The sequence below is a fragment of the Macrobrachium rosenbergii genome, chromosome 40 (assembly GCF_040412425.1).
Source record: "Macrobrachium rosenbergii isolate ZJJX-2024 chromosome 40, ASM4041242v1, whole genome shotgun sequence".
NCBI classification, from domain to species: Eukaryota; Metazoa; Arthropoda; class Malacostraca; order Decapoda; family Palaemonidae; genus Macrobrachium; species Macrobrachium rosenbergii.
The window spans coordinates 20,112,666-20,130,165 of record NC_089780.1 but is presented as its reverse complement, the minus strand read 5'-3'; the positions used below and the strand labels follow the sequence as shown (position 1 = coordinate 20,130,165).

General features: G+C 34.1%; 1 protein-coding gene and 1 long non-coding RNA gene across 5 annotated transcripts in view; one reads left to right on the top strand and one right to left on the bottom strand.

Moving 5' to 3' along the window:
- LOC136826221 (uncharacterized) overlaps positions 1–1,362 on the bottom strand; it is a 516,569-nt gene extending 515,207 nt beyond the window's left edge. For all 4 annotated transcript variants that reach the window (XR_010849555.1, XR_010849554.1, XR_010849556.1 and 1 more), the window contains exon 1: positions 1,199–1,362. This is a non-coding gene — a long non-coding RNA (uncharacterized lncRNA). The remainder of the gene's footprint in view (positions 1–1,198) is intronic.
- Positions 1–17,500, top strand: part of LOC136826220 (limbic system-associated membrane protein-like) — a 94,130-nt gene that overhangs the window by 50,474 nt on the left and 26,156 nt on the right. Inside the window, exon 2 of the mRNA XM_067083289.1 lies at positions 15,608–15,681. Within this exon, the coding sequence (XP_066939390.1) occupies positions 15,609–15,681 (73 nt within the window). The 5' untranslated portion in view covers position 15,608. The remainder of the gene's footprint in view (positions 1–15,607; positions 15,682–17,500) is intronic.

Here is a 17,500-nt window from a genome sequence, read left to right as displayed (position 1 = left end):
ACCTACCTGAACTATGGCGTGTCTTTTATACGCGTGTACGGTTTCATAATAGATGCACTTAGTTCATATTCTCGGATGGATCCGAGATTTTCATGGAAATATGAGGTCATAAAGACCTGCTTTCTTACTGAACATGTAATTTGGTCGAAATAATGTATATTAAAACGATGTAACAGGTAATGTGTTGCTGCTATGAAAGACATTGTGCTGTATAATCACACTTAATATCTCTCCTAGGTGAATAGACTTTGGAACGATACTTAGAGAGAATTTTTAATAAGGATCACTATGAAAGTAATTCTGACTTGTTTTGAATAAAGTTGTTCTTAAAATAAGGACAAAACGATGAAAATACTGCCGCATCAGTAAGCATAGGTCTAGCGTTTGCTTGACCAAGATATTCCTAGTTGCTGCCGCTCTCATAGGCTATTTTTCCCCTATAGAATTATTCGATAACTTTTACCATAGCGAAATTATTTTTATATATTCGAGATTAGGTAGTACTTGGAATCAGGTTTAAATGCAAAAGCATCTTACCAAATGAGTGGTTTTGAGGGTATATGCTTAGCCTTGGTTACCAGATCTCATTTACTACCTATTACCAATCTACGATATTCATGTAACTAGGATTTGTTACGTACATAAACCATACAATTATATTTTCACTTTGAATCGAATGATAGAAGTTGTTTTCCACTGTCTGCTTAAGGCGTGCTGAAACAACTCTCACCGAGTGTGACGTTTGGAATGTGGTTGGGAAACAACGTTTGATAAAAACCATTTTTGTTAAACAACTCTGACGCTGCTTTTACATGTCTAAAACTGAGGTATGAATGACATAGATTGTATCCTACAGGCCTACCTACTGCAAAGAATTCTTAATGACTGACAAAATACAGCAACATGTCTAAAAGACGCTGCTTGTCACAACCGGTGAGCTATAGGCCTAGGCCCATGTAGCAACTTACTACGAAGCTGTTTTAATAATGACCCAGGTGTTTTTTTACTTTAAATTATGTGGAATATATAAGGTTAATGACGTTCTGATTGCAAAATTGAAGTCGCCATCGTATGTTTATCCAAAATAATACGCTGAAAATATAAGACATAAAAGAGTAACCGTACCGACCGGTAACGAGACATTTCATGCGAGCATCATATTTTTTCGGGTCGATAAAATCCAATATTCCTCACTTACCAGTAAACTATTCTTAATCGATTTCTCTCGAAGTATTCCTGCACCCATTTCGGCAAGTGTGAGCTGCAACCACGCACGATTATGACGGCAATGAACGGAAAAAATCGCACTAAACACTAAGTATAACTAGACTTCCGCGCGGTTCCGCAAGGCTCTATGGCTGGGAGCAGCGCCGCCCTGGTGGCGACTCACCAAACTACGTATAGTAGTTTAAATAAACCTGTTTGTTTCATTGGCACGGATGTTCACGCTCAAAAACAATAATCGTTCGTGTAATTATGTATACGTATTATGTGTACGTGTTGTGTTCACTTATGCGTATACATTATGTGTAGTTATGTGCACGTTTTTGTGTAATTATATGTGCGTACGTTTCATGTGTAACTGTGTGTACGTTTTGTGTAGTTATATGCAGGTTTTTTATAGTTCTGTTTACGGTTTTTTAAGTTATGTTTACGTTTTATATGTAATAATGTGTATGTTTCATTTGTAACTGTATATTTTTATGCGTACTTATGTGTACGTATTATGTGCAATTATATGTACGTATTATGTGCAATTATCTGTACGTATAACGTGTTATTATGTATACGTATTACTTAGTATACATAAGTTTTTTGTGAACCAACTCATATTAACCCAAGAAACAAGAAATACCAACCAGTAACTTTCTTGACCCATTATTGAGGTAGGCATTATTCGAAAGGTAGTAAGGTAAAATATGTTAAGCCTCGGATATCTACGAATTACACAGTATTTATTTTATGGGCCTGTTATACTGAAAGGTAAAAAAAAATGCTATTACCATACAATTATTTAAGTTCAAACATCAGACGAATAGGTTTCTCTACAATTTAATGGAATGTCAATATTAAATTCTCTGCAAACAAGCAGGTTTTAATAAGCATGAAGTAATAGGGGTTTACTTGTGTTTAATATATGTTAAGGCTGAGTAGGAATGGGAAAAACACACACACACACACACATAGGCCTACACACGCATGGAGAACTAGTTCAGACTCTCTCTCTCTCTCTCTCTCTCTCTCTCTCTCTCTCTCTCTCTCTCTCTCTCTCTCTCTCTCTCTCTCTCTCTCTCTAAAACATTATTGACATCATAGTATATATCTGAAAACAAGAGTAAAAAAAAGCAATAACTCGTATTTGACGAGATTTAAACGCCTTAAGACAGACGTAAATTTAAAAATAAATCAGATTACTACAACTACAAAATGAAATCCCATAACCGTCTTTCACTGTAACAAACTAACACAGACGACCATCAACAGAAATATCAACTTTAATAATAATAATAATAATAATAATAATAATAATAATAATAATAATAATAATAATAATAATAATAATAATAATAATAATAGAGCAACTAAGTATATTATTTTGATAAAATGACCAGTATCATCGCAATTTATTTTGAATTCCCAGTTTGTACTGAGGGTATGATATACACGAGTTTAAAAACGAAGAGAGGATACTGAACAATGTAGGGGGAATAATCATGAGTTCAGTGGGATCTTCAGTGATGAATAAGTGATGTTTACCTTTTGCTTTAAAGGGTGTGTATGTGTGTGTGTGTATATATATATATATATATATATATATATATATATATATATATATATATATATATATATATATATTATATATACATATATATAAATTATGTGTATGTATATATACATACATATATATACTGTATATATATATGTATATGTATATATACTATACATATACATATATATGTACTATATATATAATGTACATGCACTCAAAATTTCTCACCTTAAAACAATGCATAGCCAATTAGTGTCAGTGTTCGCATACATCCTCAAACCTCATATCTTTCCCTCTTGGTATATTAACTTATTATTTAACGTAGTGTTTTTCTTGATAGAAGTCATTAATAGACAGGCATTAGATCCAAGTTCCATAGAAAATATCTTAACATCAATAGCGACACAAAAAATATAACCAGAGTTCCTTAGATACGACGAAGTTAAAGACGCGAACTAACTTAAGGGTAATCGTGTCCATATCATAAAGAAACTTACCAAAGAAATAAACTAACGTTTAGTTCACGGCTCAGACCCGGGTCAGACCAGGTCAGGCAAGAAGTCTGAATATTTCAGCAGACAATTTACGCCGTGATGTGGCTGGTCACACTTTATGAATGCGGAAGGAGGCAAAGGTTTTATGGCCATTTGGATACTAGACCACTTCGTATTATTGTGTTTAGAGGGCTCTTTCTCTCTGTAGGAAATAATAATAATAATAATAATAATAATAATAATAATAATAATAATAATAATAATAATAATAGTTTATATGGTTTTTGTAGATATGATGATGAATAGTTATCATTGCAGCAATAATAATAATAATAATAATAATAATAATAATAATAATAATAATAATAATAATAATAATAATAATAATAATAATAATAGTGTATTTATTTTTCTGGATAAGAGGATGAATAGTTGTCGTTGCAGCAATAATAATAATAATAATAATAATAATAATAATAATAATAATAATAATAATAATAATAGTGTATTTATTTTTTCTGGATAAGAGGATGAATAGTTATCGTTGCAGCAATAATAATAATAATAATAATAATAATAATAATAATAATAATAATAATAATAATGTATTTATTTTTCTGGATAAGAGGATGAATAGTTATCGTTGCAGCAATAATAATAATAATAATAATAATAATAATAATAATAATAATAATAATAATAATAATAATAATGTATTTATTTTTCTGGATAAGAGGATGAATCTTTATCATTGCAGCAACAATAATAATAATAATAATAATAATAATAATAATAATAATAATAATAATAATAATAATAATAATAATAATAATAATAATAATAGTATATTTATTTTTCTTGATAAGAAGATGAATAGTTATCATTGCAGCAATAATAATAATAATAATAATAATAATAATAATAATAATAATAATAATAATAATAATAGTGTATTTATTTTTGTAGATATGAGGATAAATGGTTACCATTGTTACTACAACAATGATAATGAAAGAAACGTGATTTTAATACTCGTTATTAATATTGTAATTATAAACGGCTCTTAGCGTGATTAGTTTTATGCTGATGTTGTAAAGTTAATAAAGACCAAATAAAGCAGTAATTCTAAAGCACAGGAAGTAAGATCCGAAAAAGTTATAAAAATAAAGGATAAATAATAATTTAAAATATGTAGAAATGTAGTTAAATAATGTGTACACAAATCTGCCATTCAGTTATTTTTATTCCATATTTTCTCAAACGTTTTAGTTTTATTAAATTATGAAGCACAATAGCGCAATCATATACTATAAAGAAGATGAGAGAGAGAGAGAGAGAGAGAGAGAGAGAGAGAGAGAGAGATTTATGCATAGGCATTTCAGGTAGCGAAGCGCCTTCCACTGCTTCCTCTCTCTCTCTCTCTCTCTCTCTCTCTCTCTCTCTCTCTCTCTCTCTCTCTCCTTCCTGCTATGAATACAACACGACCCCACGTGAAGGACAGTGTAAAACTATTTTCAATCGTACAAAACATTTATTCCTCTGGAAAATCCAGCCCAATTTGAAAAGGACGGAATTCACGAAACGTTATGAAAACATTCCTGGAATCTTAAGGCCGCCACTAACGCTCAGTTATACCTGCGTAGTTATGCCTGCACAGTCGGCCTGTGCAGGCATAACTGATCCCACTGTGCAGGTATAACTGATCAGTTATACCTGCGCAGTTTGCACAAAACCGAACCCACTAATGTTCAGTTATACCTGCGCAGTTACGCCTGCACAGTCGGCCTGTGCAGGCAAAACTGAACCCACCAATTAGTGGGTCCAGTTTTGCCTGCACAGGCGTAACTGTGCCGTATAACTGAACGTAAGTGGGTTCAGTTTTGCCTGCACAGACATATCTGTGCAGGTATAACTGAACGTAAGTGGGTTCAGTTTTGTCTGCACAGGCATAACTGTGCAAGTATAACTGAAAGTTAGTGGGTTCAGTTTTGCCTGCACAGGCATAACTGCAGGTATAACTAAACGTTAGTGGCGGCCTTTAGAGGTTGGATCAGAGAAAAGGGATGAATTGGTAGAATAAACAGGACAGAGAAGGAAAATATGACGAGAAATAGAAAAATAGAAATATTTGAAAATGGTATGGAAATGAGCAAGGAGAATAAATAGTTTTAAAGGTATTTTGTAAAAATTTAGAGGAGGGGAATTAGAAACAGTGGGGTGAATGGTTAAACAAAACCTACGTTAGAGAAATGAAGGGACAAATAAAATTAATTATTGTGAATGATAAAATAATACACCAATCAAGACATCACGGGGTCAGCTTGAATGCTATCTTATGCATATCCTAAATCATTTTATGCATATCCTAAATGCTTTACTGAAATATACGACAATCAAAACGATGACAAAAGACAACTTTAGATTAAACTGAATTATTATACCAATCAAGGTATCATGGGGTCACCATCTCTAACGTCCAAGCATAAAGAGATAACGCCATTGAAACCAGTACCTACACCTTACCCTCTCCTGGTTCAAACGCCTCATCGGGCCATCACCGCTTGACCTCCCGAGATCAAAAACACTTCGGTCCAATATATCATTAGCATTTTGGAAGACTACTAATTAATCTGAGGAACGAACGGATCCCTCCGCCGAGGTTCTTTCATGTCGAGTTCCAAGATGCTACGATAGTCGCTCAATGGCCGGGGATATCGGTCGAGTGGCGTCGAAGGGGGGAGGAAGAGGAGGAAGAGGAAGGGCCGGAGGGATAGAGAGAGGAAGAGGAAGAGGCTGGTAAGAAGACTCTTACGAAAGGAGGGAAGAGATCCTTCGAATCTTACGTAGGATGGAGCTGTGCCGATCAGGTAATTATTGGGCGTAATGATCGCTCGGAATGATTGATGTTCTTAATCACTTTTGAAAGAGGAAGAAGAAGAGGAAGAAGCATGAGAGAGAGAGAGAGAGAGAGAGAGAGAGAGAGAGAGAGAGAGATGTTGAGAGGACGCATCAAAGGCTCGGAATCCACAAAAAAGCGAAGAATTGCCAAAGCAGAAGAGTCGGCCAAGTATGAAATAGGAAGAGGGAGAAATTGGGTCATGAATAAGAGAGGAAATCAAATGTAAAAAGTAATGGAAGGACGAGGGAGGCGGCGATAGAAATGATAATAAGGATGAGGTGATTAGAGTATAGAAATGAAAATAAACTTGGGTATGAAAGGGGAAACTAATGAAAAGACTCAATTAGATATGCCAATTAGATTAGAGAAAAACAGTCAATAACCGAATAGAAGACGCGAAATTAAATATATATATATATATATATATATATATATATATATATATATATATATATATATATATATATATATATATACACACACACATATAGTAGTGTATGTGTATTTGTAAAGCCACAATTTTACAACGAGAAAGAACTAACAAAAGCAAAATAATAACAAGACAACACAGGGTAATAAACAAACAGGAAAATAGGAGGAGAAATGGGATATAATGAAGACTGACAGAGGATTATAGGATATATAACCTGCCGGAAGACACTCAAAGCCAGGGATATATTTCCTGCTAATGGTGCATTGCGGCATATGTAAGGCATACCTCTCTCTCTCTCTCTCTCTCTCTCTCTCTCTCTCTCTCTCTCTCTCTCTCTCTCTCTCTCTCTCTCTCCAACTGTGTGTTTGATTACCAGACATCATGTCTTCTCTTTCGTTTGTATTGTACTTTTTCAGTAGATTAGATCTCTCTCTCTCTCTCTCTCTCTCTCTTTCTCTCTCTCTCTCTCTCTCTCTCTCTCTCTCTCTCTCTCTCTCTCTCTCTCTCTCTCTCTCCAACTGTGTGTTTGATTACCAGACATCATATCTTCTCTTTCGTTTGTATTGTACTTTTTTCAGTAGATTAGATCTCTCTCTCTCTCTCTCTCTCTCTCTCTCTCTCTCTCTCTCTCTCTCTCTCTCTCTCTCTCTCTCTCTCCGTGTCAATATCAGCACAAATCTCTGCTACTCGAATCTGTGTTCTTTTGACATGATTTTCTTATATTTTTTTTTTTAAACTTGAGATCATTTTCTCTACTGGAAAATATCTCTTAGCCTTTTCTGTTTGTGAAGTTTCTTCATTACTGTTTTTCTATTTCCTTTTTGTCTTCCAGTGCACAGTCCTCTTTTTTCCCTAGATTTAAATTAGTTGGTAAAAAATGTTCTACTTTTTTTTCGTCTTCCAGTGCAGTCCTATTTTCTTGACTTAAATTATTTTTGCAAAAAAAAGTTCTGTTTTTTTTTTTGTCGTCCAGTGCACAGTCCCTTTTTTCCTAGATTTAAATTATTTTTGGTATCCCCCAAAATATGGAAATATATTTTGTACATTGTCTAGCGGAAAAATTCTCAATTGTAATTTCCTGAAAGAGAAATTAAGTATTAGTACCTTAAACTTTGAATGAAATGATATATGAAGATAAGGTGAAACTTCTGCATAATATAGAGAAAAAATAATTTGATGTTGAAATTAATATAAAGAGAATTACTTTTATACTTGCTGATCTTTTACCATGGTGTGGATTGTGGACGTATGCTCTTTGAGCTTTTATAACTCATATATTGATTGCATTAAACAGCTGAAATATTTATTTTGCGTGGAAATCTACTACTTTGGAAAATATTTTGTAATGTGTACATTAACTGTTTCCATTGAGGCTCATGTCTTTATTCATTTACTTACCTATTTATTTTCACCAATAAAATTAAGGTGACTATCAACGATATCACTTATCCCTAACGTAATAATTGTAATTGTTTTAATCTGAACGGACCGGGTTTCCGTAATGACAATAACAGCTTCAAAAAGAATAATAAAAAAAAAAACTAATGAATCTGTTTAACTATAATTAGGCCAGCAAGAATTTACAGGTCGAATCCAGCGCTACCGAAAAGAGATTAACATTTTATGCTAAAACATTGGCGATTTGTGTTACGATCTAAATCCATGCCAAAATAAGTGTCTGCGAAATTACCTCATAGAACTCCCATTCCCGGGTATAGTTTGACTCCATAAACGCAGTTTAAAAGCTTATATCGTTGGCCGAATGTCACCATCCAGAAATCTATGAGGTCTATCTCTGCAACCGGAATTATTACACATACCCGGGTACGTGTGAATGGTTTTGTTGTACCAGTTAACTAACAACGGGGTAATTTAATGCTGGCGTAGGCATTCCACTCTCATCCTAGGCAGCACTGGGAAGCCTTTGCTAATTATATGCTCGGCTGACTCTAATAATATGAACGTGAGACAGTTGATGTGATATTCACGTAATTTGTACGGCGCTGTGTAGTATTTATTAATTTTTTAGGATAGGCTTTGCTCAGGGCCGTATAAATAATGAATATTACGTTATTTCAACCCCTAGAACTTTTTAAAAGGATGAAATGTTATGCTGGAATGATATTAGCACTGGATATTTCCTGGATGAAGTGCTCTCTCTCTCTCTGTCTCTCTCTCTCTCTCTCTCTCTCTCTCTCTCTCTCTCTCTCTCTCTCTCTTCATACCTAAATCATAATATTATCTGTTCGATTATGATGGTAGGAACTACTTGAGTATGTTGCCAACATCTCAATATTTCATTAATAGGAAAAGTCGACTTAAGACATTTTCTTCGAGGAAAATTATTTCCCTTCAATAAAAAAAAAGTATTGAGTAATTCAAAGTCAAATATTCAATTCATTAAAAGCTGAAACAGCATGAATAACCTTAGTTATGAAATGACTAAATGTAAAAACCATAATTCTATTCCATAGGTAGGTTACTGAAATAACCATAGTTAGTCAACACAGGCAAATTAATGGTACCAAAGGAACAACTGAACTATCTCTTCTTTTAAGAGGGCCCAGCGAATCTCATCCATCACTTTGGAACGTCGTCCATTTTACCACTCCACCATCTCCATACATGCCGCCAAGTGCCACTCCTGACCTTTCTTCCTTGTTTTTTGGAGAAAATGGATCGGTTTTTGTTTCCATTTGGGTGAATCGGGTGAGAGAGAGAGAGAGAGAGAGAGAGAGAGAGAGAGAGAGAGAGAGAGAGAGAGAGAGATTCGTCTTAATTACAAACAGGTTCATGTAGACAGGTTTTAATAGGGAGGGAGAATTGTTACTGAAGTGTTAATATGCATGTGTGTGTGTGTGTGTGTGTGTGAGAGAGAGAGAGAGAGAGAGAGAGAGAGAGAGAGAGAGAGAGAGAGAGACAGACAGACAGACAGACAGACAGATTTGGCAACCACCTCATCCAGGAAATGTTCCAGTGCAAATTGCATCATCCCACAGCAATGCATCCTTATAACAAATAATACTACAACGTAAAATAATATGAATTAACATAACGCCCAAAACTAACAATCAAACAGACTGTGGGATTCAAAAGCTAATTCACCTTTTGTCTTATCCTGGAATTCTTCAGCGACCTCACAAATTCACAGAGAAAAGCCGAGGTAAAAATACGAGGGACTTTCTCCTTTACCTTAGATATCCCGAAGACCTATTTTTTAAAAATCTTTCAACTCCAACTTTCAGTCTCTTAATTGAAATGGAAGAAGAAGAAGAAGAAGAAGAAGAAGAAGAAGAAGAAGAAGAAGAAGAAGAAGTAGAGGAAGAAGAAGAAGACTTCAACGTAGATTAAAGTGTTTTTTAATTACCTTAAAGGCCTCCTTAATTTGTCTTACAGGTTTTTGTGGAGTTGATTACTTAATGTTCTAATGTTTTAAGAAAGTTTTGTTCATTTTTGAAATGAGGTTAATAAGATAAAATAATTTAAAATTGGAAATTCACTGAAACACATTGAATAATTCCTAAATAAATCGTCCACATGCACACAACGCACACGCATATATATATATATATATATATATATATATATATATATATATATATATATATATATATATATATATATATATATATATGTATGTATGTATATATATACAATTATATACATATATAGATATACATACATACATACATAAATATAAACAGAACTTACCTTAATATGTGTAAAATAAAACTAGAAATATACATACTGTATATGTATCTATCAAATTCTATAAAAACCTAAGAATACCCTCACAGTAATGTAAGACAAAAAATAAAGTGCTTAATACAAAATTCCGTGATTTAGAAGAGTAATTTTAAACTGACCCACTTTTCTCTAGCACGTAAGACATCTTGACCCCTGTGAGACTTTTAAGGTTCATCAGACTCAGTTATTCGGAAAATAGTTATAAAAAAAAAAGAAGACGAACGATATTCGTGATACTATTTTTTTTCATTCACACTTGTCAGAGTGTGAACAGGCACCTAATACCACAAAACCTAATATATTTTAATATACAGGACCGCACGCAGAAGCACACACACACACACACACACACACACACACACACACATATATATATATATATATATATATATATATATATATATATATATATATATATATATATTTATATATATATATATATATATATATATATATATATATATATATATATATATATATATATATATATATATATATATATATATTTTGCGTGTCTGCGTGCTTCACTTTTGTTCTGTAGTTCATATTTTCTCATTGGTTTTTGTATATACAGTTATAAATTATCATTTTTCTTTTGATTATTCAGCGTTTTATATAGGTTTGGAAGCATACGTATACTAAGTATGCCATTCAGCATAATTCTCATTTATGTGTATATGTACCACAATTTCATGTATAATATCTTACACAACTGTAGTATAAAGTAATTTAGAAATTACAGAAATCTGTTTATTGTAGAAAATATATATCATGCATTTCTATACGATTTCGTAAACTAGTAAACTATTCGTTTTTCGTATTTGGAAATAGCAGATACTCACATAAATTGCAATGTGAGGCAAGCCATGCCTCAAAAACCATAACATGTCTTTACTGAAGGCGTGAAAAAGCACTTCTAAAAAAAAAAAAGGATATTATTCCCTTGATCCAGGACTTATCGCCACATTTTCTTCTCTGCTAACATTCACCTCTTATCAGAAATAGCCCTGAACTTTTTTGCTCTCCATAAAATCGTGAGAAACTGCCACTCACGCAACAGATAGCGTGCACGCAATAAGATTTAAGAAACTGTGAGTGACGAATGGGTTCTTTTTCATATTCTCAGTCCCTCCTAATGGCTCCCAGGTTTGCAAGTTTTATGAAGGGTGGATGAATAAGACTCGGTACATGTTAAAATGTTGATAGGGAAATGATAACCTTGCACTCGCTGTGATTACAGTGTTATGGAAGAGTGCTGGAGTTAAAATGTTGATAGGAAGATGATACCTTTGTTATAGCTGTGATTAGAGTATTATAGAAGAATGCTGAAATTAAAAGGGTGATATAAAAATTATAACTTTGCTATAGCTGTGATTACTAGCTTTAATTAGGGTATTAGGGAAGACATCTGAAGTTAAAATGTTGATAGGAAAATACCTTGCTATAGCTGTGACTGTAGTATTATAGAAGATTGATGAAATTAAAAGGTTTAAAGGAAAATGATAACCTTGCTATATCTGTGATTAGAGTATTATAGAAGAATGTTGAACTTAGAAGGTTTGAAAGGAAAATGATAACCTTGTTATAGCTGTGATTAGAGCATTATGGAAGAACGCTGAGGTGGCGATGAAAGGCAAAAGGAAAAAAAAATGTTATTTTCAGAATGTTTTGAGGTTGTGATATAGAAAATGCTGACGATGATAGACAGGGGATAACTTTTCTCTGAAGAACTACTAACTTTGTGGACTACAGAGACTGAGCCTTCTGTAGAGGTCGTGAAAGATGGAGTTAGAAATTTCAGTGGATATGTATTTATTCTCGTACGGGTGAGAACTTATACTTTTTAAGAATTGTTTTCTAATGTAGAGCAAATCATTACTGCAGCCTTTACGGAGAAATTAAAAGGAGGAATTCCATTGCTGATACCAGTACAACTGTGCCAATCTATAAAGTTAAAGACACATAAAAAGAACAAAAATCACATAATACACAGCCGAGAATGCCGTATGACTTGTAGAGCCGTGAGGTAAATTTCAAAATTACAACAAAGCCGCCTTGGTATAATAAAAAAAAATTCTCCATCGACCTGATATCTGTTAGAAGAATTAACTAGGTTAAATTGGGGCCTGATCACGATGATAAAACATTTTTCTCTAAAAAATATGAAGCCAATGTCAGTGAGAGTTATAACGGTTGTAATATGCAAAAAGCATATAATTTCGTCTATTTTTTTCCGTAGCACATCACTAAATCCGTCTAATCACGATGATCAAACCGTTTTTCTCTATAAAAAAAAGAAAACAAAATTAAAATACTTCAAGGTAATTATCTGGCGCAAGAATCGCATTCACCCCAAAAAAAGTTCGTTTTCTTTTTCGTAACATCACGAACATAATAATAATCACTCCTTCACGCCCGGCGTCTTCAAAGCCACCCATACACCCCTTTCGCGGGCGTCCGGATTCCACATCACGTCCAACTTCTGCTAATTATAGCAGCCCCTAATCAAGTGTTCCTTTGGCCACCCCAAAATTACCGTCTAATAAGGCTATTCATTATCTTGGACAAATATATCAGGAATTGGTTTCTCCCTCTGTCTCTCGTAAAGGGAAATTGGGGGGAGGGGGGTGATACAGGTCGGAAAGTGTTGAAACAGGACGAAACACAGTGACATTGGGATGCTGGTCACGTCTCCCCATAACAGCGGCACCGTGGCCATACTGATTATCCGACAGTCTTGCCCTTGCGTTTATTATAGTTTGGGCTACGGAATCCTACAAGAATTGTGCCGCAGCCTTTTCTCCTCCCCTCCTCCTCCTCCTCCTCCTCCTCCTCCTCCTCCTCCTCCTCCTCCTCCTCCTCCTTCTTCTTCTTCTTCTTCTGAACTTCAGCAAACTCTTGAGTCTTGGCTCATATGACCAGATTCAGCTACTCGGAGCAGTGCGAGAATTTCTACCTCCTCCTCCTCCTCCTCCTCCCCCCCCTCCTACTCCTACTCCTCCTCTCCTTCTTCTTCTTCTGAACGTCAGCAAACTCTCGTATCTTGGTTCATCTGACCCGATTTGGCTGCGCGATGCAGCACGAGAAATTCTAACTCCTCCTCCTCCTCCTCCTCCTACTCGTCCTCTTCCTCCTCCCCCTCTTCTTCTTCTTCTTCTTCTTCTGAACTTCAGCAAACTCTCATGTCTTGGTTCATCTGACCCGATTCGACTGCGCGATGCAGCACGAGAATTTCTACCCCCTCATCCTCCTCCCCCTGCTCCTCCTCTCCTTCTTCATCTTCTTCTTCCTCTTCTTCTTTTGAACTTCCGCAAGCTCTCGTGTCTTGGTTCATCTGACCCGATTCGGCTGCGCGATGCAGCACGAGAATTTCTACCGCGTAAAAACATTTTCACAACATCACCTCTCTTAATTTCATTTGGTCTTACATTGTGGTTCCAACCAGATATTTCCTTCACGTTCCTAATTAGTTTGTTTGCAGGGATTTTTGCGGACTTCCACCTGCACTTCTGCACGGCGCTTTTGATTCGAGCAACTCTGCTCGGGAACATTTTTCCTCAAAACTTTTTCGCGATACGTTCGAAGTTTTTGTCGTGGACATAGAAATAAAAAACGAGCCAATTATTTCTTATTTTGTTTTGTTAACCATTTTTTTCGTACAAGTTTATTAAAACTAGCCACGAATTTCTAATCTGCACTGTGTCTCTCCTTTTTCGTGTCCATATTTAAATTAGAATATTAAAAATTAGCTAAAGAATGTACAATGACTGACCAAACAAGACATATATTTCCTTGTTACTGGTTTGTGCGAAATATTAAGGTCTATGACAAACTGCTTTTGAGAACACAGATATTGGCTAAACAATATCAGTCCAACACCACGCATGTTTTACATCCATCATCAAGTATAATATTCAATAAGAAAAAAACCCTTATGCTTATTGAAAAATTAATTAATATTCACGGTTCGTGCGTTTAAAACGAATGCTATAAATAGTAACAGTGTTAGGTAAAATGAAATATTAGTAGTAATCCTATTCAATGAGGACAGAATATTTTAGTGAGAGAGAGAGAGAGAGAGAGAGAGAGAGAGAGAGAGAGAGAGAGAGAGAGAGAGAGAGAGAGAGAGAGAGAGAGAGAGAGGCTGAAAATATCAGTTATTTCATCACCAGAAAGAAATATATAGAGATGAACCCATTAATTACATTAAGAAAAATATAGACGTATCAAGAGAGAGAGAGAGAGAGAGAGAGAGAGAGAGAGAGAGAGAGAGAGAGAGAGAATATCAGTTATTTCATCACCAGAAAGAAATATATGGAGATGAACCTTTTAATTACATTGAAAAAAATATAGACGTATCAAGAGAGAGAGAGAGAGAGAGAGAGAGAGAGAGAGAGAGAGAGAGAGAGAGAGAGAGAGAGAGAGAAAGAGCTCTTATAAAAATTAAATCGTGTGGTTTAATGCTTTCTTTCAATTCCAAGCTGTTGGGGAAGTTTAAAGCGTCGCATCGCTGGATGAATAATAATAAATCGCCTAACAGAGGAGCCTCTAAATTTAATAAGGAAAATTTCACTGGAGAGGAATGTTCTGGGTTTTATAGCAATTTACATTATTCATTTTACATGATTCATGTTCCTGAACTCTGCCTCCCGAGGATAAGAAACGTTTTCAGCTTGTATTATTTCCTGGTGATGAAATAATTCTCTCTCTCTCTCTCTCTCTCTCTCTCTCTCTCTCTCTCTCTCTCTCTCTCTCTCTCTCTCTCTCTCTCTCTCTTCTATATTCTTTTTTTTTAATGTATTAGAAGGTTCATCTCTGTATATTTCTTTCTGGTGATGAAATAATTGTGATATTTTCACTATCCCTCTCTCTCTCTCTCTCTCTCTCTCTCTCTCTCTCTCTCTCTCTCTCTCTCTCTTCTCTCTCTGTCTTTACTTCTATATCCTTTTTTTTAATGTATTATAAGGTTCATCTCTTTATATTTCTTTCTGGTGATGAAATAATTGTGATATTCTCTCTCTCTCTCTCTCTCTCTCTCTCTCTCTCTCTCTCTCTCTCTCTCTCTCTATGTTCTTTTTTTTTGGTCAATGTAATTAAAAGGTTGATGTCTGTATATTTCTTTCTAGTGATGAAATAATTGTTATAATTTCAGTCTCTCTCTCTCTCTCTCTCTCTCTCTCTCTCTCTCTCTCTCTCTCTCTCTCTCTCTCTCTACGTATGTCTCATTTGTTCCTAGTCATTAAAAGAGTCATTTCTAATTTCAGGATGCTGAACATCTCCCGAGCAGGCCTGCTCATTTTTCTCTGCCTCTTCCCCATCGTGGCTCACTGCTCACACGGTAGGTTGGCAAAAATGAGGACCTATTACGTGCATTGTTCCTGTTATTAATGAAGCCATTGGAAATGGCTTACAAGCGATCTTATTTAGCTTATCTGAGTTCTAACTCTTTTTTTTTTTTATTCTTCCATGACCTTCTAATTTATCTTATTTCATCTCTCCGTTGGCAAATCTTTTTTTCTATACTTATTTAATTTCATTTTTTACCTTCAGGAATCTATCGTTCCTGTTCAAAGGCTTTTAACTTCATTACAACAGCTCTCCATTTCATGTTAGATATTATGCATTAATAACTGCCAGCTATTTTCTTTTTTTATATTCGTTATAGTAGCATACTATTTACCATTATTATTATTATTATTATTATTATTATTATTGTTATTATTATTATTATTATTATTATTATTATTATTATTAGTATTATTATTATTATTATTATTATTATTATTATTATTATTATTATTATTATTCATGAAAATCTCATAATAGCATGAGTCACTAAAAGTCTGAAGAAATCCACAATGATGTAAATGTAAATGTATATTAGAAATATGTATTTACACTTGTATATATATGTTTGTATATATATCTCTGATATATATTCACATTTACACATTTGTGTGCATCTTCACCATTATTATTATTATTATTATTATTATTATTATTATTATAAGCAGCAGTAGTAGTAGTAGTAGTAGTAGTAGTAGCAGCAGTACTAGTAGTAGGAGAAATAATTACCACAAACTCTGTAAACGAAATATTCATTAAAAAAGGTCCAAAACATGACGCATAATTTTGCTGCAATATGACGAGTACGCTACGCATATCTGAACTTAGAACGTACGCGTGTAAAAAAAAAAAAGAAAAAAAAAGGAGGACCGAGCAATTTTCTGCCCTCAGAGTGGCAACACTCACGAAGGGAAATGAGTTTTCTTGTATGTTCTGGTGACATGAAATCATGTCGCGGACATGTTGTATGTGTAGATATTAAGTACATGAATTATATTTAAAAAATGAAACTTAGTTTTAGATGTGGTGATAATTTCTTTGGTGGTAAGGGTTCCTAAGATTCAGCTGAATTTGATAAACATACTTTTCAACAAGAATAGTAATGATAATTGATAAAATCATATTTTCATATAAAATGCAATACATAGAAACAATGTATTTTATGTTATGTTAAGTTATACATCAAGAGTTTTACTAAACAAATTTTACTAAACATATACAAATGGTTAAGCAAAAATAGTAAATATAAAGGATAAAATCTATTTTTCCATAGAAAATGCAATGATTAGTGACGAGGTGTATTATGTTTTGCTAGGCTTATCTTCAAGAAATTTACTAAACAAGTGAAAATATAAATATTTATTTTGAGGCAATAATACACAACAGTTGCAGAATCTCTAGGTCACAGAAAATGTGATACATTGTGACTAAGGTATCATGTTGTGATAAGATTTACTTCAAGAATTTACCAAACATGTGCATATATAAACATTGACAAGTTATGTCATGTTACGCTAAGCTGCAATTCGAGAATTTAACCAAACGTGCAAAAGTAATCATTGAAGACAAGATACCTTACTTTATGCTAAGCTGTGCTTGGAGAAAATTACCGAACATGTGCAAAATTAAACTCTGAAGACAAGTTATCTTATACTAAGCCATTCTTCAAGAAATTTAGCAAACATGTGCAAAAGTAAACATTGATTCTGAGGCAAAACAAACCCAATAACTGAAGAGCCTCCAGGCTAGTCTAAACCAGAACAGCTTGAAAGAAGACTTTTCAGCATCAGACCAAAAACAGAAACACATGT